Below are 25,715 nucleotides of genomic sequence, written 5' to 3'. Positions count from 1 at the left end.
AGTCCACCTGTGGTAAATTCAATTGATTGGACATGATTTAGAAAGGCACACACCTGTCTGTAATAAGATACCACAGTTGACAGTGCATGTCAGAGCAAAAACCAAGCCATGAGGTCGAAGGAATTGTCCATTGAGCTCCGAGACAAGATTGTGTCGAGGCACAGATCTGGGGAAAGGTATCAAAACATTTCTTCAGCATTGAAGGTCCCCAAGAACACAGTGGCCTCCATCATTCTTAAATGGAAAAAGTTTGGAACCACCTAGATTCTTCCTAGATCTGTCCGCACGGCCAAACTGAGTGGTGACTCCAGAGTGACTCCAGAGTTCCTCTATGGAGATGGGAGAAGCTTCCAGAAAGACAACAGTCTCTGTAGCACTCCACCAATCAGGCCTTTATGGATGACTGGCCAGGCGGAAGCCACTCCTCAGTAAAAGGCACATGACAGCCAGCTTGGAGTTTGTCAAAAGGCACCTAAAGAACTCTCAGACCATGAGAAACCAGATTATCTGGTCTGATCAACCAAGACTGAACTATTTTGGCCTGGATACCAAGCGTCAAGCCTGGATACCAAGCGTCAAGTCTGGAGGAAATCTGGTACCATCCCTACGATGAAGCTTGGTGATGGCAGCATCATGCAGTGGGGATGTTTTTCAGCAGCAGGGACTGAGAGACTAGTCAGGATCAAGGGAAAGATGAACGGAGCAAAGTACAGAGAGATCCTTGATGAAAACCTTCTCCAGAGCGCTCAGGACCTCAGACCGGGGTGAAGGTTCACCTTCCCAACAGGACAATGACCCTAAGCACAAATGTCTCTGAATGTCCTTGAGTGGCCCAGCCAGAGGCCGGACTTGAACCTGATCGGACATCTCTGGGGAGACCAGAAAATAGCTGTGCAGTGACACTCCCCATCCAACCTGACAGAGCTTGAGAGGATCTGCAGAGTAGAATGGGAGAAACTCCCCAAATACCGGTGTGCCAAGCTTGTAGCGTCATACCCAAGAAGACTCGATGCTGTAATCGCTGCCAAAGGTGTTTAAACAAAGTACTGAGTAAAGGGTCTGAATACTGATTAGAAATACTATTTTCCTTTTTGCGTTATAATTATGGGTAGATTGAGGGAAAAAAATTAAATCCATTTTAGAATAAGGCTGTAACATAACAAAATGTGGAAAAAGTCAAGTGGTTTGAATACTTTCCAAATGCACTGTAGGTATATTATGGGACTATCCATAAACAATTACTATTATTGAAAGAGTAAAGGGAGTGCTTTATTGAAAACCTATTTGTGAGTTCCTAGGTCAATCTATGTGTTTAACTAGCATCATAATTAGCATTGGGGGTGTGGTTGAGGGATAGTTGTCACATTGATGTTGGGATTGCATGTCACAATCTGACAACCATCCCCATTGTAACAAAGTACCAAGTAAGCTAAATGACGTTGAAAAGACTCCTAGTATATTTATTTTAGTGTACATTGAAAAGACATCTATGTTTCAAATGCTTGGACAGTACAGTCCAGTAGCTGAATTCAACAGAGTACAGTTGAGTTTAATTCAGTAGAGTACAGTATAGACCAAAGTATAGTACAGTTGAGTTTAATTCAGTAGAGTACAGAAGGATACAATACAGTACATTATACTGAACGCTACTCTACTGTACTGTATCCTACTTTGCTGTACAGAACTATACTTTAATTTTAGTGTCTTTACTGTGTTGTACTGAATACACAACTTTTATTTTCTTTACTGTATAGAACTGAATACACTACTTTTATTTTCTTTACTGTACTCAACAGTATTATACTGAATACATCATTTTTTCTTTACTGTGCTCTAATGTATTCTGTGCTGTCCAAACTTGTGAAACATAAACATCTATGATTGGTTCCGGTCTGGACCTGCTTGTCAAAACTGTGTTTCCACGTAATTTCAACAACAAAAAATACAGTGTGGTGGTGTTGAATCAACGTGGGAAAAAGTCGTCAACTTCAGAAAATGTAGTATTTTTTTCACTCAACTTTTAACCTAAATGCAAAAACACAGTGATCTTTTTCGTAGATTTCATATTGAATTCACATTAGTTGACAACTCAACCAAATCTAAACTAGATGTTGAACTGTTCTCTGTTCCCAATGGGCAGTGACTTAACAGGAACCAGGATTGAGATGGGGACCCTTTTTATCCTCATAGAGTATCTTATTTCAACATGGAGTTATGAGCCATAAATATTAATAAATAAATAGTTTTGTAAGCTATACTGGTGTTGAAAAATACACAAAGTGACAACTAACCCCTGTCTCTTCTACCTGTAGTGTCGGTCTCTGTCCCCAGCACCAAACCAAGCCACACCTCGAAGGCTGTTGAAACCTACAAAAGTGTATTTTGTCAGGAAACCCCTTTATAGGTAAATCTATTTCAGAGAGGCCCTTTTTTCATCAGATGAGGATTGTCCAATTACTTATCAGATTGTTCTTTATAGTCAATAAAAAAAACATGCTTCTCCATTTTCAACCACAATCCCCAAATATTTGAATGAACCAACCATGACCCAAACAATTATGAATTTTCAGTGATGACATTTGTGAAATGAATCACCAAAGTGGGACATGTACTGAAAACAGTCATTTTATTTTTGAGAGACATTTTGCTCACTCATGACATAATGTAAGAATGATGCATGTTGCTTCATTTCTGCTTGACTCAGACTTTGAAGTCTGTGGGGTGTCATAATCACCTAGCAATGCCGTCAGGGGTACGCCAAATAAAATGTGGCTCACATTTTCAAACAGAGGGGGGGGGGGGAGTTCTCTCCTGAGTAGCCTCGTTTCACTGCCAAAAATTAAACCTAGTGTTCAGCGAAATAACAACACAATGTCAAATACAGGTAGCCTAGTCAAATAATTAACATCCAATCACGTTAACCGTTACTCTCTCGCGGGAATTCCACTAATGGTCCATATGTAGCCAAACGTAGCTGCTGCTCATTCCGTTTGCTCGAAAATTGATGAATGGTTAAAAAAAGTAGGGGCCGCGTCCAACGAGACACATACCAGCTCTACTACCAGTAGGTGCAGGTGTAGTACTCCTACTACCAGCAGTATTACACCTGCACCTGTCGACAACACAAGTTGTTCTGCTTCCATGAGAACATCCAATGCTAGTATCAGTAATTCTACATTTGCTGTTAGCCCAGCTAGCATGGACACTGACAGTTGTGAATCTAATGCAGCCGAAGAGCTACTTACTGCCCCCTTACCCGGGAAAGCACCGAACAACAGACAGAGTTGGGCCATCGAAGGTGCTTATATGATGAGAACTACATTGATTTGGGGTTCACTTACACTACCGTTCAAAAGTTTGGGGTCACTTATGAAGGTCCTTGTTTCTGAAAGAAAAGCACTTTTTTTGTCCATTTTAAAATAACATAAAATTGATCAGAAAACTAGCTGTAGCTGGAAACTGCAGATTTTTTTTGAAATATATATATATATATATATATATATATATATATATATATATATATATATATATATATATATAATATCTACATAGGCGTAAGAGGCCCATTTATCAGCAACCAGTACTCCTGTGTTCCAATGGCACGTTGTGTTAGCTAATCCAAGTTTATCACAGACAGAGATGCAAAGAAAAAGCCATATCTCAGACTGGCCAATAAAAAGAAAAGATTAAGATGGGCAAAAGAACACAGACACTGGACAGAGGAACTCCCGGAGTCGCCTCTTCACTGTTGACGTTGAGACTGGTGTTTTGTGGGTACTATTTAAGGAAGCTGCCAGTTGAGGAGTTGTGAGGTGTCTGTTTCTCAAACTAGACACTCCAATGTACTTGTCCTCTTGCTCAGTTGTGCACCGGGGCCTCCCACTCCTCTTTCTATTCTGGTTAGAGCCAGTTTGCGCTGTTCTGTGAAGGGAGTAGTACACAGCGTTGTATGAGATATTTAGTTTCTTGCAATTTCTCGCATCGAGCCTTCATTTCTCAGAACAAGAATAGACTGACGAGTTTCAGAAGATAGTTCTTTGTTTTGAGCCTGTAAAAAAACACAAATGCTGATACTCCAGATCCTCAACTAGTTTAAATAAGCACATTATTATTGCTTCTTTAATCAGGACAACAGTTTTCAGCTGTGCTAACATAATTGCAAAAGGGTTTTCTAATAATCAATTAGCCTTTTTAAAATTATTAACTTGGATTAGCTAACACAACGTGGCATCGTAACACAGGAGTGATGGTTGCTGATAATGGGCCTCTGTACGCCTATGTAGATATTCCAGCTATAATAGTCATTTACAACATTAACATTGTCTACACTGTGTTTCTGATCAATTTGATGTTATTTTAATGGACCATTTTTTTTGCTTTTCTTTAAAAAACAAGGACATTTCTAAGTGACCCCAAACTTTTGAACGGTAGTGTATATTTGGAGTAATGCCTTTCCTCAGCCACGGTGTGTTATATGTGCAAAAGTACTATCTCACAAGTCAATGAAACCTTCACTCATGCGCAGACATATAGAAGCAAAACATACCAATTTGAAAAATAAGCCACAGGAGTTTTTGTTGTTGCAATAATTAAGATTGCTTTTGAGTAGTAAGGAATGTATAAAAGCAACATTAATACCATTAATGAGAAGGGGCTAGAAGCGTCTTATATGGTGAGTTACGGAGTGGCAAGGACAGGCAAGCCCCATACTATTGTGGAGGACTTAATTCTTCCTGCTTCCGTGGATATGGCTGGGACAATTCTGGATGAACTATAGACAATGCCCTCATCAAACCACACTGCTTCACGATACATCAGTGACATGGCAGGAGATGTTTTGAAACAATTACTGCTTCGCTTAAAAGCCAGTGAATTCTACGCGTTACAGCTGGATGAACTCTCATGTATTTTCTGCACTATGCAACTATACGGGCAACGACCATGTAATGCTTTTACAACATACAGAATCGCGCTGGTTATCACGGGGCAAAGTATTGACATGTTTTTTAGAATTGAGAAACGAGCTTAAAGTTCTTACTGACCATCATTTTCACTTGTCTGGCAGCTTGCATGATGACAAGTTTCTCACACGACTGGCCTATGTGGGTGATGTTTTTTCTCGCTCAATGATCTGAATCTAGGATTACAGGGATTCTCTGCAACTATATTCAATGTGCGGGACAAAATTGAGGCTATGATTAAGAAGTTGGAGCTCTTCTCTCTCTGCATCAACAAGGACAACACACAGGTCTTTCCATCATTGTATGATTTTTTTGTGTGCAAATGAACTCAAGTTTACAGACAATGTCAAATGTGATATAGCGAAGCACCTGAATGAGTTGTTTGCGCAATAGACAGGTACTTTCCCGAAACGGATGACACAAACAACTGGTTTCGTTATACCTTTCATGCCCTGCCTCTAGTCCACTTACCGATATCGGAACAAGAGAGCCTCATCGAAATTGCAACAAGAGGTTCTGTGAAAATGGTAATTTAATCAGAAGCCACTGCCAGATTTCTGGATTGGGCTGCGGTCAGAGTATCCTGCCTTGGCAAATCGCGCTGTTAAGACACTGATGCCCTTTGCAACCACGTACCTATGTGAGAGTGGATTCTCGGCTCTCACTAGCATGAAAACTAAATACAGGCACAGACTCGGTGTGGAAAATTGTTGTGAAATTGTTTTTAAAATTTGATTTGATTTGAAATAATTTAAGACTGAGACTCTCCAATACAACCCAACATTGCAGAGTTACGTGCATCCTTTCAAGCACACCCTTCTCATTAACCTGTGATGAGTTATTCACAATATTAGATGAACAAATAAGGTTTTATATGTAAGATGATTCAATAAAGTGATTCAAAATGATTGATTATTATTATTTGTGCCCGGGTCCTATAAGAGCTCTTTGTCACTTCCCATGAGCTGGGTTGTGACAAAAACTCACACTCATTGTTATGTTTAAATGTATCATATAGTATGTGTGGCAGGCTTACAATTATGGCAAAAAACAACATTTGAGAGTGCGCTGACCTTGACGCTAGAGGGGGTATGCAGCTGGAGGTTGAATGATTGAAGGGGTACAGGACTATAAAAAGTTTGGGAACCACTGACCTACACCATTGCTTTATGCTATATGAATAACATGACATCTCAATCCTGGTTCCTGTTAAGTCACTGCCCGCTGGGCACAGACGTCAGTTCAACATCAAATCAAATCAAATTTATTTATATAGCCCTTCGTACATCAGCTGATATCTCAAAGTGCTGTACAGAAACCCAGCCTAAAACCCCAAACAGCAAACAATGCAGGTGTAAAAGCACGGTGGCTAGGAAAAACTCCCTAGAAAGGCCAAAACCTAGGAAGAAACCTAGAGAGGAACCGGGCTATGTGGGGTGGCCAGTCCTCTTCTGGCTGTGCCGGGTAGAGATTATAACAGAACATGACCAAGATGTTCAAATGTTCATAAATGACCAGCATGGTCAAATAATAATAAGGCAGAACAGTTGAAACTGGAGCAGCAGCACAGTCAGGTGGACTGGGGACAGCAAGGAGCCATCATGTCAGGTAGTCCTGGGGCACGGTCCTAGGGCTCAGGTCCTCCGAGAGAGAGAAAGAAAGAGAGAATTAGAGAGAGCATATCTAGTTTTGATATATGTTTGGTTGAGTTGTCAACTAATATGCATTCAACGTGAAACCTACCAAAAATATCACTGTCATTGTGTTTAGGTTTGGTGAAAATAATACTACATTTCCTTACAATTGACAACTTTTTTTCAAATCCAATCAGTTTTCCCCATTGATTCAACATCATCAGATTTTTTTTTGTTTTGTTGGAATGACATGGAAACAATGTTGATTGAACCAGTTTTTGCCCAGTGTGTGTGTTACGTGAGAATGCATTTACTTATGTACACTCATTCCCTTTAATGATTATCATCCACATGTCTCCATTTCAACTCAGCAATGTTTTTGGAGGTGAGCATTTTATTCTGATTTACATCAGCAGGGACTCTAGTTCTATCAGATGACTGACTGCTTGAGAAAAGTGAGGGGGAACTCATACGACCACATCCCTGTCAGCACAACTCAGGTAAGTGTAAAGTGCCTCCACCACAGCTCCTCTACCCTTCATCCCAGGGTACTTTCCACTTGACCAACGTTTAAAAAGGCTGCTGCTGATACCACAGCCAGTCAACACTTCGAGGAACTTACAGTTGTATTCTTGCCAGTGAATACAGACTTGAAGCCAGTGAGAATGTCCCTCCCCTACAGCCAGATCAAAGGAGATGCACAGTCTGCATGGTAAATGGTAGACCACAGGGCATTGAGGAAACACAGGAAGCACTGCCGTGTAACTTCCTTCACCAACATAACACACAGCACTGTGGGAACTATGGAGTGTCCCTTCTAGTGAACCTGACATGCTATTATTATTTTGTGTATTTCTTGTGACTCCTTACAGTATGCGGTTGTTCTGGTCAATAACACTTTGTCATGTCCGGGTGTATACTGTATATAACGCATATGGTAACAATACAGGAAAGAATCAAATAATTGCACATTCATGCACTGAAATTGGATGCAGGATGTTGATGCAGTCATCATGTTTCAAGAGAATCTCTTTTATTTTGTCTGTGCCACACAGGAAATGCTGCATGGCTTAGTTTAGGAAAGTCCCCTTTATTCTAGCTAAAGTCCACATAAACACTTTGGTTCATAACAGGTTTAAACCATTTTCAACCAACCCAGAGAAAATAGCATATGGATCTTAACCATTTGTCAACAAAAGTTACAATCTGAAAAACCTTCCAAACTCAAAATATTTTGCTTTCAAAGGAGTAATTTACAGCAAATCATTTCAAAAATGAGGCCTACTAAATAACTTTGACACTTGAATTCTTGCAAGGAGCCATAAGTCAGGGGTTATCAACAATGCCATACTGGGTTGTTCACATTGAAAATATTAGTTGTTTATTCATGTATTTCGAATTCCATAGTTAGTTCTCTTGCATTTGTGTCAGATATACCATTCTCAATCTCACTTGCCCAGCCCACCACTATGAAGAGCATGATTTCCATCACTTATCAATGTATAGGGAACAGGAGAGTTTGGAGGCAACTGTCAAAATACCAGGGTTGCATTCAAGAAATCTTTTGAAACTGTTCACCCTGGACACTTTGAAATAGTTTGTAACATCCATAGACAGACATTCAATCTGGTCTTCTGTCTGTGTCACAGGATCACAAAGGCTGATGGTGATAGTAGAAATCAAGTCACTGTAATGGACACATTGTGCAACCTTATGTGCAATAACAACCGTGAACACTGCAAAACATTGTACATCTGGTAGCTAAACAGCTATGACTTGAATGCAACCCAGAACAAAGCAACCACCTGCCAGACATCTTTAAAAAATATGTATTTACAGTAATTCTGTGATACCATTAAACTGTTTTTATACAATCTGATAAGTCTGCAGTGATTCGTTTTCAGTATGTTGATCTACTGTATTACCATGTCAGTTTTATTTGTGACAAAAAAAAAACATTCCAAATTATAATGTGAAGTTCCTTCATCAAGTAATCGACCAAATCGTCTGTATCTCCTAGTTATGTTCTCAAATACAAATATTTATATCAAAAGTTATACAGCACAATTCTCACCATTTCCTTTACAATACCTTTGATTAGTGAACATTAAATTATTCACAAATTGGAATGGAACAAATAATGGTGTTGGCCGTGCTAAACAAACATGAAAGAACGACAAATGAAAACCGCTTCATAGGCACAACTTAAATAAAGGCATTTGTGAAATTGTCATATCTAATATGGCGCTTATGTTCAGTATCAATAGGCATTAAAACAAAAATGCTATGACCACTTATTTACAAACGGCTAAAATCTCTTGACAGATTCATGCTTTACTTCACAACCTGAATGTGTCTTTAAAGTGCATGCAACAATAAGCAGTTTTACTGAGTTGAATCATTGTGATAAAATACACACCTTGATCAAACTGATGCCAATAAATCCTAAATACTGAACAATGGAACATAAATATCGTAATTGTTTAAAAAAGTGAAGGACTATAGTCTTTAGCTCAATATGGAATTAAGTAAAAGCTCTCCATAAAACTGCGTACATACATCTGACACCGTCTCCATACCCTCTTTTTAGCTCACAGTATTCACATCCAGTATTATTCACATTCTCTGAGAAGAAAGATGAAGCAGCTAAACATCACGGTGTAGTCCGCAGCTCACATTCCACAATGCCTCTCCATGTGACATACGCATGAAGCATTATATGAACATGGTTAATACTTAAACATATCAAAGTGCTCATTTTTACTAAAATTTCCTGAATTTTATACCAAAAGGAGCTGTGACGGCATGGAGGAAAGAGTCCGTTCTTATTTTTGATAAGCATTAGTTTCTTGGTTTGTCTTGCTTTAGTCTTGTGTTTTGAATTAATCTTGTTTTATTTTCCCCCTTTTTTAAATTGCACAAAAGTAGTTCCCCTGGCACATGACAGCACTATGCTGTGATGTGGTATCTAAAAGACTAGAGAGAGAAAAAGAGAGTTATCCAGCATTGTCACTGTGGAGGTTGACGATGGTCAAGTCGACAGTGAAACCGTGCAAGCACGTGTCTACACCATACACCAGAAGCAAAGAGTCCTCCACACACACATCCATTTTCATCTGTCGTCCTCCTTGGGGAAGTCCAGTGATCCTAAGCTCCCAAACCCCAGCTTAGCGCTCTCTGCATCGAAAGCGTCCATCTCCCTCTCTTGCCGTTCAAACAGGTGCTTGATCCTTTCAGTGCGTTCCTTCTGAAGTGAAGCCAGCTCCTCTTCAATCTGAATGCACAATTGTTGAATATTAAACAATAAAATAAGTGAAGTGGTCAGTTTAAAGAGTCTGTGTTACTTATAAAATAATCAAAACATACCTTTTGTTCCAGGTGGGCCCTGCGTAAGGAGACTTCCTGCTCCAGCTTCTGCAGCTCCCGCTCGTGTTGGGCTTCTGTCTGGGCCTTGGTCTTGTTCTGGTAGGCATCCAGGAGCTCCATCTCCTGCTGCAGCTGCTGCTTCAATGCCTGGCACTCTCCTTGCTGCTCCTCCTCCAGACGCATCTGGAGGACCAGAGAGCGAGAGGGGTTAAAAATACATGGAAGTAAAGTAGCCTTGCACAAGCTGGAACAACTCATAGGAGCAAAAGCTTATCTCCTGTTTCTGTAGCGTGAGGCAGCTTGATGTGCAAATACACCATTGGGCAGGATACTAGTCTATCGCAGGGCCTTAACCCAATCCATCTCCTTAATACTGAGTGACAAGCAGACTCATCAGGTCCAATTTCTTTTGTCCTTCGGTATGACTCGGCCGGGGATCGACCTTCCCATCTCAAGTCGGACACTCTAACCACAAGGCCACCGAGTTGGCAAAAAATGTCATGCATGTACCAGCAGAGATTGTGTGACTGTTTGGAGGTTTAGGGTAAGTCCCCTTACCGCTTGTGAGGCCATCATCTCGTTGATGCTCTGCTCGTACTGCTCGGCCAGCACGGCGAGCTTGCGTGTCTGCTCCTCCTTCAGTGACTTTAGGATGGCTTTGTGCTCACTCTTAGGAGAGACCTCAAGCTGATGGTTCCTCAGGGATTTGTACTGCTTGTTCTGCACCTTACACGTGTCCTGGAACTGTTTCTTGATCTGCATCTCCAACATCTCCAGAAGGACAAATGGAAAGAAGAATTGTAAGAAATATACAGTAAGAAACAATCATTTTGCCAGTTTTGGGTGCCGGCTGAGCTTCAGTCTGACCAGGGGTACAACTTTAACTAAAGGGTCTTTGCCTAGATGTACAGGCACAGAATGATTTCTCATTGGCTCTTACTAAACCAAATTTACAGTGCAACAGCTGCGGTATAGATTCAATGCACCTTGAGGTTCCGGGGCTGCTGCCTCTGCTCTAGGGCGTGCTTCCTGTGCAGCTCTCTCTGCCGCCGGCCGTTGTACTCCTCCTGGTTCTCCAACTCGGTCTGGTGCTGCAGGCGGATCAGCTCAACACGGAGCCTCTGCAGTGTCTGTAGCTGCCTGCGCTCCAGCTCCTGAGTGGACTCATCCTGTCGGATCATCAGGGCCTGCTCCATCTCCTTCTGGGTCTTCTTCTTATTCAGCTCCTGGGACGGGACATATTCCTCATCTTTCTATTTCATTTTAAATATACAGTTCTTCAGATTTCTACAGTGCAATTTAGGCCATTTTAATAAGAGGTTGAGATGATTATTTTACCAGGAACTATGAGGCAAAGTTGAAGAAAGCAATCATACAACAGACTGATAAAGAAGGGATATAAAAGCACACATCTATCAGCATCATGGACCCTGCATGTTCCTGTTAGCTAACTAAATCTCAGAGAGCAACTGTACCTCTCTCATTTGCTCGTGTTCAAACTCGTGCCTCCTGACTAGTGTCCTGCGTTTCATGGCCCGGCAACTCCTGTCATAGACCAGCCTCTGCTGGTCAAGGAGATGGGCCTCATCATCAGCCTGTGAGCGCTGCACCGTCTCCTTGTGCCTGGACAGACGCTCCTGCTTCTCCTCCTTGGGTGTACTGGGGTCCTCATTCATCTCCTGCAACACCCAGACAAGAACCAGGGCTTAGTGGGTCATGGGGCGACAGGGTAGCCTAGTGGTTCAAATCCCCGAGCTGACAAGGTACAAATCTGTCGTTCTGCCCCTGAACAGGCAGTTAACCCACTGTTCCTAGGCCGTCATTGAAAATAAGAATTTGTTCTTAACTGACTTGCCTAGTTAAATTAAAAATAAAAACATTAAATGGAGAGAATGCATGGAAAATGCAAACAATTTCACACAAACAAAGAGGACACATTTGTTAATGATTCATACATTTACCTCTTTGATCTTCTCTTTACAGAGCCTGTACTCTTTCTTCTGGTTGTCTAAGAAGGTGGTCAGCTCCTTCTTTTGCTGGGCAATGATCTGTTGTTGGATCCTCTTCTCCTCTGCTGTAGCTGCCTTTAACTGTACGGGAACATATTAAATGTTCCACAATTAAAGGTTTATCACCTCCCTTCGATGTTCTGTTTAAAATTCTGACATTATACTGAAAGGGCAAAATTCTAAGGATGCTATCTAATCAAGGAGTTTGACCATATTCAGTTTACACCTCATTCATACCAATCAGGACCTACTGTCCTACCAGACAGTACATCATTCACCTCTTTGTCTGTGTGAACGGCGTGCCGTTTGGCCAGTCTCTCCAGTTCTATGTAAGTGTTGTTGGCGTGGGTCTCCACTTCTTTCTGCAACCGGAGCCTAAGCTCGTCCATCTCCGCCTTCAGCCTGTTCTCCAGGGCGATCAGCTGCTTCTGGTGCTGCCGCCGCATGCGCTTATAACCAGACATCTGCTCCCGCAGCTCAGAGTCCTGCTCATGCTCCTGGATCTACCTGGTGACCTGGACACAGGGGTCAGGGGTCGGAGGCCACAGAGAGAACGGTCAGGGGTGAAAAGCAAGAAGGCCTGTGAAGGAAGACGACTGTAAAATTAAAATGTACTGTATCGTTCAACATGGACGAGTATCCTAGTCATACTCAGTAATAGACCATATTTTAGTCTTTGCAAGAATACCTTAAATGGAATAGAGTCCTCACAAGGACTATATACAGTACACCTAAAGCTAACTAGTATTTATTTGGTTCTATGTATTTGCTCTTACTCTAGAGAGCATTCTCTGAATTTCACCCTTGATGTAGTATAACTAAATTAATTCCAGAATATACCAAATATAATCTGTGTTCTTGTCCAACACCATGTAAACTTCAATCAATTGTAACTAAAGATGGCCTCTATGACCACCTATCACAAATCCTGTCATAAATTTGACACATAAAACACACATGCAAAGGCACATGCACACACAATTGCACATCATTGTTAATTGGTGGACATTCCTGGGGATTATTAGCTACAGTATCTGTGGATAGCATTTTCCAGGGCAGGAAATAATGCACACTGTTCCTCTTCACTGATTGATCATTGCTGCTTGGCTCAGATTTCATGCTTGAACATAGCACATGCATCATCAATTATGGTTGCTACATACATGAACATAAAGAGGATGCCTTGAACGTCAATGTGGTGTTCCTCATGCTAATATATCTGTCACGTACATACTGTATATGTAGCCACAAATGGAGCGGTATGAGCCTGGTTTGCAGGCCTACTATTGAATGGTAAAGGTACAGCTTGTAAATAAATAACAAAAACACTTGAAATCATGATAAACCGATAGCGAAAGAGATTTGATAGAAATCCAAACGATTACACACATATAAAAGCACAGGCATAGGGGGAAAACGGAGGATTGAAAAAATGACACTTATTAACGGGATCTGGTTGCCATGACTACAGATGTGCAGCTGAAAGGACGGAGATCGAGAACCCCCCCCCCTTGTTTCTTATGCAAACAGCGGGGAGAGGGAGCCTGCCTACCAAAGATGCTGATGATTTGATGGTGGCAAAGCATTCACAGATCTTGCAGTCGAGAGCCCGGCTCTTGTGAGAAGAAGTAGGCCGCAGCTCTGGCCTGGCGTCCCTGTGCACAGCCTCATCCCTCACGCAAGCATGGTCCTGCAGGGGGGGAGGAAAAGGAGGAGAGAGAGGGGGTGGGCGCTTCCCAGGCCCTCTGTACTCGCTGTTGCTGCTGCTATCGCTGCCGTGTCTCCCAGCATCCAGCACACATCCTGCTTTAAATGCATCCTTCCCCTGCGTGGTCCCTCGCTTACTGCCTGCAGCTCCTCGCTAGAAATGAATAGGGCATCGCAGAGTGATAGCGGGCCACGCCAGGAAGGCAGCAGCTGAAGGCAGTCCTCGTCTCTGGCGTCTCCACTTCCTGAGGAGGAGGAACCAAATGGATCCGGTGGGAAAGGGTGAAATATACAACGCCTATAACATACAATCAGGGCAAAAAGAATAGGAGGGAAATTATAAAGAGAGATTGCATTCCTCCCAAACTCAAAATCAAATAAAAAAGATTATGGGCCGTATTCCTTTTCTTGTATTCCCATGATGACATGAAATGTTAGGTGATCTGTGAAACAATGTAAATCAAACAGAGATCCATCCAAGGCACATTTCCCCTATGACGATACTAATCAGCTAGATATTTATTATATATTCCAATTCATTTTCAGTCAAAATACATTGTGCTCTTTCTTAGATGGTTGTTTCTAGTGCCTTCTATTGATCTCTCCAGCTCTTTCACGAGCCATCTTTCACACTCCCACTTTTTTTTTAAAGAGACACTGCAATGTTTCACATACTTGATGGAAGCTGTACAACGATTCTTTAAATTCATTATATGGTGTGGCTTCCTAAATTTAATAGAATGTTGTTGATTCTTGGTACAGATTTGTAAACATTTCTGAATAAACAACAAGGTCATTATAAAAGTCATACAATAGTAGTATTGTAAAAACTACTTCAAATGAATACTAGTTCAAAGGACTGTCTATAGGTAACCTGCTGTACAGAACTTGATTAGCCTTTACAATAACTTTCATGAATAAGCCATTATAAATGTTTATATGTGTTTTGTAAATTACTATGAATGCCATAATTGCTTCTGAATTGTAATTATGTTTATTATACATGCTTAAAATGTTTACAAATAATGGCATTGTAATTCATTAATAGGTACGCTGTTTGTAAATATGTATATTATTTGTTAAAGCTGCAATATGTAACCTTTTGGGCAACCTGACCAAATTCACATAGAAATTTGAGTTATACAGTGCATTCGGAAAGTATTCCTTGACTTTTTCCACATTGTGTTACGTTAGCCTTATTCTCATCATTCTAAACACAATACCCTCTAATGACAAACTAAAAACAGGTTTTTAGAAATTGTAGCAAATGTATTAAATGTAAAAAGCAAATACCACATTTACAGAAGTATTCAGACCCTTTAGTCAGTACCTTGTTGAAGCACCCTTGGCAGCGATTACAGCCTCAAGTCTTCTTGGGTATGAGAGGGAGATTCTCCCATTCTACTCTGCAGATCCTCTCAACCTTTGTCAGGTTGGATGGGGAGCGTCACTGCAGTTATTTTCAGGTCTCTCCAGAGATGTTAGATTGGGTTCAAGTCCAGGCTCTATCTGGGAAACTCAATGACATTCAGAGACTTGTCCTGAAGCCACTCCTGTGTTGTCTTGGCTATGTGCTTAGAGTTGTTGTCCTGTTGGAAGGTGAACCTTCGCCCCAGTCTGAGATCCTGAGCACTCTGGAGCAGGTTATCATCAAGGAAATCTCTGTGCTTTGCTCCGTTCATCTTCCCCTCGATCCTGACTAGTCTCCCAGTCCCTGCCGCTGAAAAACATCCCCACAGCATGATGCTGTCACCACCATGCTTCACCGTAGGGATGGTGCCAGGTTTCTTCCAGATGTGACGCTTGACATTCAAACCAATTAATTAAATCTCGGCTTCATCAGACCAGAGAATCTTGTTTCTCGTGGTCTGCAAGTCCTTTGGGTGTTTTTTGGCAAATTCCAAACGGGCTGTCATGTGCCTTTTACTGAGGAGTGGCTTCCGTCTGGCCGCTCTAGCATAAAGGACTGATTTGTGGAGTGCTGGAGAGATGGTTGTCCTTCTGGAAGGTTCTCCCATCTCCATAGAGGAACTCTGGAGCTCTGTCAGAGTGACCATCGGGTTCTTGGTCACCTCACTGACCAAGGCCCTTCTCCCCCGATTGTTAAGTTTGGCCGGGCGGCCAGCTCAAGGAAGAGTCTTGGTGGTTCCAAACTTCTTCCATTTAAGAATGATGGAGGCCAATGTGTTCTTGGGGATCTTCAATGCTGCAGACATTTTTTGGTACCCTTCCCCAGATCTGTGACTCGACACAATCCTGTCTCTGAGCTCTACGGACGATTCCTTCGACCTCATGGCTTGGTTTTGTGCTCTGACATGCATTATCAACTGTGGGACCTCATATAGCCAGGTGTGTGTCTTTCCAAATCAATGTCCAATCAATTTCATTTACTACAGAGGGACTCCAATTAAGTTGTAGACACATCTCAAGGAGGATCAATGGAAACAGGATGCACCTGAGCTCAATTTCGAGTCTGAATACTTACAAGGTACAGTGGCAAGAAAAAGTATGTGAACCCTTTGTAAATACCTGGATTTTGCCATAAATCGGTGATAAAATGTGTTCTAATCTTTATCTAGGTCACAACAACAGACCAACAGTCTGCTTAAAATAATAACACACAAACGTGTATTTTCTTCTGTTGAAGCCATTCTGTTGTTGGCATATGTGTATAGGTGGCAGGGAAGTCAGGCGCAGGAGAGTCAAACGGAGTGTAAAATGGAGTCTTTTAATAATGTCCTAGTAACATGCTCCATAACACTAAACAGGAAAAGAACATAAACAAAATATGGGTACGAAGACCCGACGCGCACCTATACAACAAACAACACTACACTGACAATAAACAATCTCTGACAAAGACATGAGGGGAAACAGAGGGTTAAATACACAACAGGTAATGAATGGGATTGAAAACAGGTGTGTGGGAAGACAAGACAAAACCAATGGAAAATTAAAAAAGGATCAATGATGGCTAGAAGACCGGTGACGTCGAACGCCGAGCACCGCCCGAACAAGGAGAGGCAACGACTTCGGCAGAAGTCGTGACACTTCAATTGGTGGACTGCCTAACATTCTCTTGCAAAATGTCTTGATAAACTTGGGAATTCATTTTTCTGTCGATGATAGCAAGCTGTCCAGGCCCTAAGGCTGCAAAGCAGCCCCAAACCATGATCCTCCCTCCACCATACTTTACAGTTGGGATGAGTTTGTGATGTTGGTGTGCTGTGCCTTTTTTTCTCCTCACATAGTGTTATGTGTTCCTTCCAAACGACTCAACTTTAGTTTCATATGTCCACAGAATATTTTGCCAGTAACGCTGTGGAACATCCAGGTGCTCTTTTGCGAACATCAGATGTGCAGCAATGTTTAACTCCAAAGGCATAAAAGTTCTTAAAGAATAAATGTGCATCATTAATTTAAATGACAATTGAACAGGTAAAAAGGTATAGTTAGATAACCTATGCAGAAAAATAAAATACAATTTTTGACATGGCATTATGATTATGGCTGTAGATTACAGGAAAAGTCTGTTTCAGGTGTTTGAAAAATGTAAAATTCTACGACCTAAAGACTTATCCCAAAAACATTTTTTTTCTCCAAAATGTAGGCGGTACAGGGGATTATAGCAGGTTTTAATGTGTCTAGTTGAATCAATATTTTTGACCAAAATGCCTTTCTGTGTATCTGCAGAGAAGATCTCAGACCAGACTGAACAGATAAGAGAAACTGGAAAGAGCATTCATGAGCCGGAAAAGGCCAAGAATACTGCAGAGTCTGAGAAGGCAGATTCCAGACTACTCTGGAAGAAGCTGAGGTTAGGAGTCATATGCATGAATAGGCCCAGTAAGCTTAGTCGAAAAATGTATATAATTTGTTTGTGTAATACATAGGAACCTCTGGAACATGATAAATCCAAGATTCCTCGTTTCCAGCTGGAGCTCAACCAGGACAAGGGTGAAGTCGACAGAAAGCTTGCAAAGGAGGATGAGGAGATGGAACAGATCAAGAGGAACAGCCAGATGGTGATTAATCCATGCAGAGCAATCTGGACCCTGAGAGTCAAGATGGAGACCAATGAGATTGAGATTCAGATGAGTCATGCCAACCACCAAGCTGCTGAGGCCCAGAAACAGCAAAGGTACGTCCAGGGACAACTCAAAGACAAGGTAAGCTTTTTGATCAACATCTGTTTACAAAGTCAATCACTTAATGACTTCCCCACATTTCAAAACATTGACATACGTGATTAACAGATGTTAATGTGGGTGTTGCGAAATGCTTGTGCTTCTAGCTCCAACAGTGCAGTAATAGCTACACAACATATACCCAATACACACAAATCTAAGTAGGAATGAATTGAGACTATATACACATATGGACGAGCGATGTCAGAGCAGAACGGACTAAGATACTGTAGAATACAGTATATACATATGAGTAATGAAAGATAAGTCATTAAGTATAGAAAACAGTATATACACATACGAGATGAGAAATCAGATATGTAAACATTATTATGTGACTAAGATACCATAGTATAGAATACAGTATATACATACGAGATGAGTAATGTCAGATATGTAAACATTATTAAGTGACTAAGATACCATAGTATAGAATACAGTACATACATACGAGATGAGTAATGCAAGATGTGTAAACATTATTAAGTGACTAAGATACCATAGTATAGAATACAGTATATACATACGAGATGAGTAATGTCAGATATGTAAACATTATTAAGTGACTAAGATACCATAGTATAGAATACAGTACATACATACGAGATGAGTAATGCAAGATGTGTAAACATTATTAAGTGACTAAGATACCATAGTATAGAATACAGTATATACATACGAGATGAGTAATGTCAGATATGTAAACATTATTAAGTGACTAAGATACCATAGTATAGAATACAGTATATACATACGAGATGAGTAATGTCAGATATGTAAATATTATTAAGTGACTAAGATACCATAGTATAGAATACAGTATATACATATGAGATGAGTAATGCAAGATGTGTAAACATTATTATAGTGACCAGTGTTCCATTCCTTAAAATGGCCAGTGATTTCTAGTCTATGCTTATAGACAGCAGCCTCTGTTTGTTCCATAACATCTTTATTATTAGGATGCCAAACTGCACCTTGATGCAATCAGAGGACGGGATGACATGAAGGAGCAGGCAGCCATGGTGGAGCGCAGGAACGCCCTGATGTTGGCTGAGATTGAGGAGCTGAAGGCTGCTCTGGAGCAGACAGAGAGGCCACCAAGTGGCAAAGCAAGAGCTGGTGGATGCCATTGAACAGGTTGGACTGCTGCTCTCAGGTAGTCATTTAATTTATACCTTTCGTTGACGTTTTATCCTAATTTTGATGAATTTGTTCTTTACATCATTTGTCTTGAAGACAATTCTTCTGAGCACCAAGAAAACGCTTGCGGTTACTTGGTTTCAGGTCCAAGGTGAGGTGGAAGACACTGTTCACGAAGTCAGAAATGCAGAGGAGAAGGCTAAGGCCATCACTGACGGGAGTCAAATAAAATATGTATTAGTTAACTAAAACTTTTCTATGAACAAATATGTCACAAATCATGCTGCATTGATGAGCTGAAGAAGGAGCAGGACACCAGCACTCACCTGGAGAGGATGAAGAATAACCTTAAGGTAACAGTCAAGGACCTGCAGGTCCGTCCGGGTGGGAAGTTAGTTAATTATTGATTAATTATTGATAACAGGCGCTAACATTTGGAAGGGGATAGCTATACAGTATATGTCCATAATGAGCAGAATTCTAATCAAAATATCAATTCCTAAATCAAAGTGTGTGAACTGGAGTCTTGCCTGGTAGGTGGAGCAGATACTATTAAAGGTGTAAAGGTGTCTGCAAATGTGAGAGGAGAGTGAAGGAGCTCACCTACCAGGTAAATTCATAGTCTGTGTTGAACAAATGGCTAGAAAATTATTTGACTCTCAGCATCTAAAATAAAACCAATGTCACCTCTACCTCAAACTGAGGACAAGAAGAATGTTACCAGGCTGTAGGATTTGGTGGACAAGCTGCAGTTGAAGGTTAAGGCCTACAAGAGGCAGGCTGAGGAAGCAGTAAGTCACTTAAAAGCAAATTGATCTCCAATTAATCTACAAAACATGGTCAACCTGAACTGTACCACCCTTAGCCTTCTAAGTACAACTATTTATTTTTGTTCTTTCAGGAAGAACAAGCCAACACTCACCTGGCCAAGTTCAGGAAGGTGCAGCATGGACTGGAGGAAGCTAAGGAGCGTGCTAACATTAGAGTCCCAGCTGAGAGCCAAAAGTTGTAACTCTGGAAAGGTAATTTTGATATTACATTCTGTTTAATGGAAAGGTTCCTATTTGACATTTTATTCCATTAGCCAAAGACGAGTGAGCAAGGAACAAGTTCCTGATGCCTTTGTGTTTCATATAATATGAAAGTCAATGTGAAAGTGTATTAAACCGTTAATCGTACCAGTATTATTCATTTTGCATGAAACTCCCTCTTAACATCCCAAGGGGTTTATTTCCGTTTGTGGAAATACATCTGGTTGTTTGTAGGATTCATTTGTATTTCCAGGAAACAAAAGCTGAATAAAGAAGTGTTCATCGACAATGTTACTGAAGTCTTCTCAAAACTGCTCATAATGATTGTGAAAGTATTTTATGTGCATTGATTAAAAGAATTAAACAATGTCTCTGCAGTTTTGTTAATTCTTTTAATTGAAATGAATGAATTTCGAAATATATTTTCAACCAAAAATAGTTATACATGTATTTGACCTACCTTGCCCTCAGGAATTGATTCATCACTCGACTGAAGCACCCAAAAACAATGGGAATCCTAAATGTGATAACATAACAGAGTCACAATATAACATATCAATTCATGCAATATCATATCAATTTGACAAACAGGCAATAATGACATACATAAAATGACGATTCTGATGTGGCCTTACGTAGTTTCAGTGGACACTGGGCAAAATCATCTCAACTCATGTGATGTGTAGGTCTATGCAGATACTCAAGCCATTCAAAAAAATTGTATTTTTCTAGTCACTTCCCTGACCAAGGCCCTTCTCCCCTAATTATTCAGTTTGGCCCGGGAGGCCAGCTCTATGAAGAGTATTGGTGGTTCCAAACATCTTCCATTTAAGAATGATGGAGGCCACTGTTTTCTTGGGGACCTTCAAAAAATATTTTGTTAACCTTCCCCGGGTCTGTACTTCGACACAATCCTGTCTCAGAGCTCTACAGACAATTCCTTCGACTTCATGGCTTTTGCTCTGACATGCACAGTCAACTGTGACACCTTATATAAACAGGTGTGTACCTTTCTAAATCATGTCCAATCAACTGAATTTACCACAGGTGGACTCCAATCAAGGTGTAGAAACATCTCAAAGATGATCAATGGAAACAGGATGCACCTGAGCTCAATTTCGAGTCTCATAGCAGAGGATTTGAATACTTATGTAAATAATGTATTTCTGTTTCTTTAAATAAAAAAAATGTGCAAACATTTATAAAAACCTTGAGTTGTCATTATGGGTATTGTGTGTAGATATATAAGGAACATGTTTCATTGAATGAATTTTTGAATAAGGCTGTGACGTAACAAAATGTGAAAATTTTTACGTTTCTTAATGCTTTCTGAATGCACTGTACTATGTCTGTCAGCAACAAACCTATTCACCATACCTAAAATATTATCTGGCCTAGTGACAATGTAAACAAAACTTATTATGAGTTGCAAGGTTGCTGTACTGGACTAGACTGAAATCTGCTACCTTACCCAATTTACATGGGGGCTCAGTGGGCATGCGTGTGTCATGGATTCTGACAAATTGGTAAACGCTTGCAGTCCATACAAATGCATTATGCATAACAATGTAATTATTTATGGCTGTATTGGATAGAGTAATCTGCCTATCGCGGTCAGAGAGGAAGAGGAAGAGAGAGGCCCATCTCGGTGGAAATCTGTTTCCTTTCAGCAGGAGGTGTTTTTTCCTTGTTTTACCCACCAAGCAAGGAGTTTTTGTATGGAGGTCAATGAGAGAGTGTCAAATTTGGTCCCCAAAAAATGTATGGCTTATTTGCTACGTGAGGTTTATTTGATAGAATAGATGTTTCGTAATGCTAATTAAGTTGTTACGAGTATACTGATATAAATAGGACACGTGACATCCCGGCAATGTTGTCTTGTGATGGCTATGCATATTTTACGATAATGAGATGTATCCACCAATCCAAAGAAAGGATAGGCGGGAGCTAGACAGCCTGCCGTGCCGCTTTGTGGACAATGACTCCCATTGTTAGGGCAGAGAGACATGTATCTTGTCAGTATATCCATAATCTTTGTTGCAGTGCAGTAGGCCTGTGAGCAGTAGTGCCGCGGTGCCTGGAGAATCAAATCAAATCAAACTTTATTTGTCACATGTGCCGAATACAACAAGTATAGACCTTACCGTGAAATGCTTACTTACAAGCCCTTAACCAACAGTGCAGTTCAAGAAGAGTTAAGAAAATATTTACCAAATAAACTGAAGTAAAAAATAATAAAAAGTAACACAATAAAATAACAATAACGATTCTATATACAGGAAGTACCGGTACCCAAGTCAATGTGCAAGGGTACAGGTTAGTCGAGGTAATTTGTGCATGTTGGTAGGGGTGAAGTGACTATGCATAGATAATAAACAGAGAGTTGCAGCAGTGTAAAAACAATTGGATGGGGGGTCAATATAAATAGTCCAGTGGTCATTTGATTAATTGTTCATCAGTCTTATGGCTTGAGGGTAGAAGCTGTTAAGGAGCCTTTTGGTCCTAGACTTGGTGCTCCGGTACCGCTTGCCGTGCGGTAGCAGAGAAAACAGTCTATGACTTGGGTGACTGGAGTCTCTGAAATTTTTTGGGGCTTTCCTCTGACACGAACTATTATATAGGTCCTGGGTGGCAGGAAGCTTGGCCCCTGTGATGTACTGGGCCGTACGCACTACCCTCTGTAGCGCCTTGCGGTCAGATGCCGAGCAGTTGCCATACCAGGCGGTGAAGCAACCAGTCAGGATGCTCTCGATGGTGCAGCTGTAGAACTTTTTGAGGATCTGGGGACCCATGCTAAATCTTTTCTCCTGAGAGGGAAAAGGTGTTGTCGTGCTCTCTTCATGACTGTCTGGGTGTGTTTTGACCATGATAGTTGGTTGGTGATATGGAAACCAAGGAACTTGAAACTCTAGACCCGCTGCACTACAGCCCCGCAGAAGTGGGTATACTCTCATTTTCGTTTCATTTAGGGGGACAAAATAGTTAATACATGTGCTCTGCAGGGAGTCAGTCACCCTCTTGATCTGCTACATCTCATCCTTCTCAGCAAACTTCCTATCGACTTCACCTTTTGCCTCATTGAGCTCTAGCCTGGACATGTTTACTATTTCCTATTTCATTTGGAAACAGATTAGGCCTGAGACACTTGAAATATAGAGCAGATTATCTGGGATTTGGACATCTGGACATTTGACACAATTCAAGTGGGAGTTGGAGTGGGCTATCACAGTGAATATTTCAGTCTACAGTATCGTACAGCTGTCAACATAAAATTATAGCCTAAGACAAGTGTTCCATATCATCACACACCAAACTATTTCTGTGACACAAGTGGAAAATCATATCTGGATAATGCAACAGAATATCCTTGCAGGTGGCAGTGTTGAAAAGCCATATAATACGATTTATTTAAAATATCACTTTACTTATTACTTTGGTGTATTTACGAAACATTCTACTGCACTGATAGTAACATACGCATTTCACTGCACCTCCTATAACACCTGCAAATCTGTATACGCGACCAATACATTTTGATTTGATTCATGTTCGTAGGGCTTCTTAGGTCTACAAAAAGTATGAAAAATATTGTAACCTATAATATTGTACATTTAACTGGAACTCATATCCTAAGAAAAACAATAGTTTATTCTGCCTGTTCAAAGTGTGCTGCTAATTCTGTAGCTCAGTTGGTAGAGCATGGCACTTGTAACGCCAGGGTAGTGGGTTCGATTCCCGGGACCACCCATACGTAGAATGTATGCACACATGACTGTAAGTCGCTTTGGATAAAAGCGTCTGCTAAATGGCATATATTATTATATTATAATTTAGTTGTCACCTCAACCCGTGGTCTTTCTGAGTTGCTGAGCTTTATCCTTACAGTACACATCACTCATCTCCCACATTAGTCCTTTGTTTTTGGTAGCCCTCATTGTCCATGATGAAAACTCCTGTCATGGGGCGGCAGGGTAGCCTAGTGGTTAGAGCTTTGGACTAGTAACCGAAAGGTTGCAAGTTCAAATCCCTGAACTGACAGGGTACAAATCTGTCGTTCTGCCCCTGAACAGGCAGTTAACCCACTGTTCCTAGGCCATCATTGAAAATAAGAGTTTGTTCTTAACTGACTTGCCTAGTAAAATAAAGGTTTTTAAAAAAGCCACTGGAATAAGTTATTTAAATAATAGAACTTCTCATTAAACCATAAACAGTGAGCGTCAATTATTTATTTATTTATTTTTTACACCAAGCAGAATATGTTTTCTTAAATGATACCTTCTTTTGGTTAATAAAATATGTTCTTACAGTGCCTTCAGAAAGTATTCGGGCCCCTTTTACTTTTTCCACGTTTTGTTAGGTTACAGCCTTATTCTAAAATGTATTAAATCGTTTTTTCCCTCATCAATCTTCACACAATACCCCATAATGACAAAGCAAAAACATGTTTTTAGAAATCTTTGCTAATTTTAAAACATTTAACACTGAAATATGACGTTTACATCTACTAAGAGAACCCCTTCACCAGACAGAGATGAGCTGATGTGCTGCAAGTGCACACCAGGGGGCAGCCTTCAACAAACAAACAACAACTATTTTCTTACAACAGACAGGCTACAACGTGTTTATTGTGGTTCAAATGGCTGCATGTCATCTGTTTTAACAAATGTAATTCAACCGTGGGAAATTATTTAACGTCTCCTATAACAATCAACACAAAGACTTTCAATTGCACACATTATTTATTCAGTTCTTAGTTTCATTACCGGGTGATGTCTTTGCCATAACATTGTGAGAGACCTTGTTTCCTATTCAACCATTACAACTTACTTGTTTTTCCTTATAAAGCACCTTGATACTGATCCATGTTCGTCTTCCCTTTCATCATGTTGACCTTAAAATATAAGTTGAGAAAAATTATTGGAATATGGAATATGGAGCATGTGGACATCTTAACAACATGTCAAGAGTAAATTGTCAAAGATATTTAACAATGGATGTTCCAAAAACCATTTTCCATTTTCTTTTTTTTAACCAGAGAAATAATGTTCCTACCTGCAATCTCCAGGAAGCCCCCCTTGGTTTTGATTGATATCTCCTCTGGTGAGAAGTGATTGACATCCAGGGTGATCCTCCAACTGCCCTGTTCCGTCCTGATCGCTGACACTCCTCCAGACAGTTGCCTCTGAAGCCTGGCTGAAGTCTGGGGTGCCACTGCAGCAGGAAGAACAGTGCTGAGGCTGAACATTTACATTTACATTTAAGTCATTTAGCAGACGCTCTTATCCAGAGCGACTTACAAATTGGTGCATTCACCTTATGACATCCAGTGGAACAACCACTTTACAATAGTGCATCTAAATATTTTAAGGGGGGTGAGAAGGATTACTTTATCCTATCCTAGGTATTCCTTAAAGAGGTGGGGTTTCAGGTGTCTCCGGAAGGTGGTGATTGACTCCGCTGTCCTGGCGTCGTGAGGGAGTTTGTTCCACCATTGGGGAGCCAGAGCAGCGAACAGTTTTGACTGAGCTGAGCGGGAACTGTACTTCCTCAGTGGTAGGGAGGCGAGCAGGCCAGAGGTGGATGAACGCAGTGCCCTTATTTGGGTGTAGGGCCTGATCAGAGCCTGGAGGTACTGAGGTGCCGTTCCCCTCACAGCTCCGTAGGCAAGCACCATGGT

The 25,715-nt window shown here is 40.8% G+C and overlaps 2 protein-coding genes and 1 long non-coding RNA gene across 7 annotated transcripts; 1 reads left to right on the top strand and 2 right to left on the bottom strand.

The window, feature by feature from the left end:
• Positions 1–6,814: 6,814 nt before the first annotated feature.
• On the top strand, positions 6,815–20,407 carry LOC124000839. Of its 4 annotated transcripts, XR_006832672.1 has the most exons (9): positions 6,815–7,095; positions 17,371–17,494; positions 17,613–17,818; positions 18,827–19,023; positions 19,152–19,360; positions 19,545–19,617; positions 19,712–19,798; positions 19,909–20,029; positions 20,292–20,407. It is a non-coding gene; the product is annotated as an uncharacterized LOC124000839 (long non-coding RNA). The 4 variants fall into 4 exon arrangements; XR_006832671.1 differs by having other exon boundaries at positions 19,545–19,798; XR_006832670.1 differs by having other exon boundaries at positions 19,152–19,617.
• On the bottom strand, positions 7,663–14,288 carry LOC124000838 (serine/threonine-protein kinase TAO3-like). Of its 2 annotated transcripts, XM_046307492.1 has the most exons (8): positions 13,523–14,288; positions 12,249–12,485; positions 11,923–12,051; positions 11,437–11,640; positions 10,948–11,187; positions 10,520–10,732; positions 9,962–10,144; positions 7,663–9,869 (listed from the first exon to the last, which is right to left on the bottom strand). In XM_046307492.1, the coding sequence occupies exons 2-8, from the start codon at positions 12,432–12,434 to the stop codon at positions 9,708–9,710; spliced, it is 1,317 nt and encodes a 438-aa protein (XP_046163448.1). In that variant the 5' UTR covers positions 12,435–12,485; positions 13,523–14,288; the 3' UTR covers positions 7,663–9,707. The 2 variants fall into 2 exon arrangements, with proteins under 2 accessions (XP_046163448.1, XP_046163449.1); XM_046307493.1 differs by lacking the exon at positions 13,523–14,288 and having other exon boundaries at positions 12,249–12,528.
• A 4,106-nt stretch (positions 20,408–24,513) lies between the features above and the next one.
• Positions 24,514–25,299, bottom strand: LOC123999829 (heat shock protein beta-1-like). The gene is made up of 3 exons (XM_046305843.1): positions 25,091–25,299; positions 24,866–24,929; positions 24,514–24,607 (listed from the first exon to the last, which is right to left on the bottom strand). Exons 1-3 carry the CDS (start codon positions 25,281–25,283, stop codon positions 24,514–24,516), a joined length of 351 nt encoding a protein of 116 aa, XP_046161799.1. The 5' UTR covers positions 25,284–25,299.
• Positions 25,300–25,715: the final 416 nt, after the last annotated feature.

Source organism: Oncorhynchus gorbuscha, linkage group LG16, assembly GCF_021184085.1.
Source record: "Oncorhynchus gorbuscha isolate QuinsamMale2020 ecotype Even-year linkage group LG16, OgorEven_v1.0, whole genome shotgun sequence".
Classification (NCBI taxonomy): domain Eukaryota; kingdom Metazoa; phylum Chordata; class Actinopteri; order Salmoniformes; family Salmonidae; genus Oncorhynchus; species Oncorhynchus gorbuscha.
This window is presented reverse-complemented; position numbering and strand designations above follow the sequence as displayed.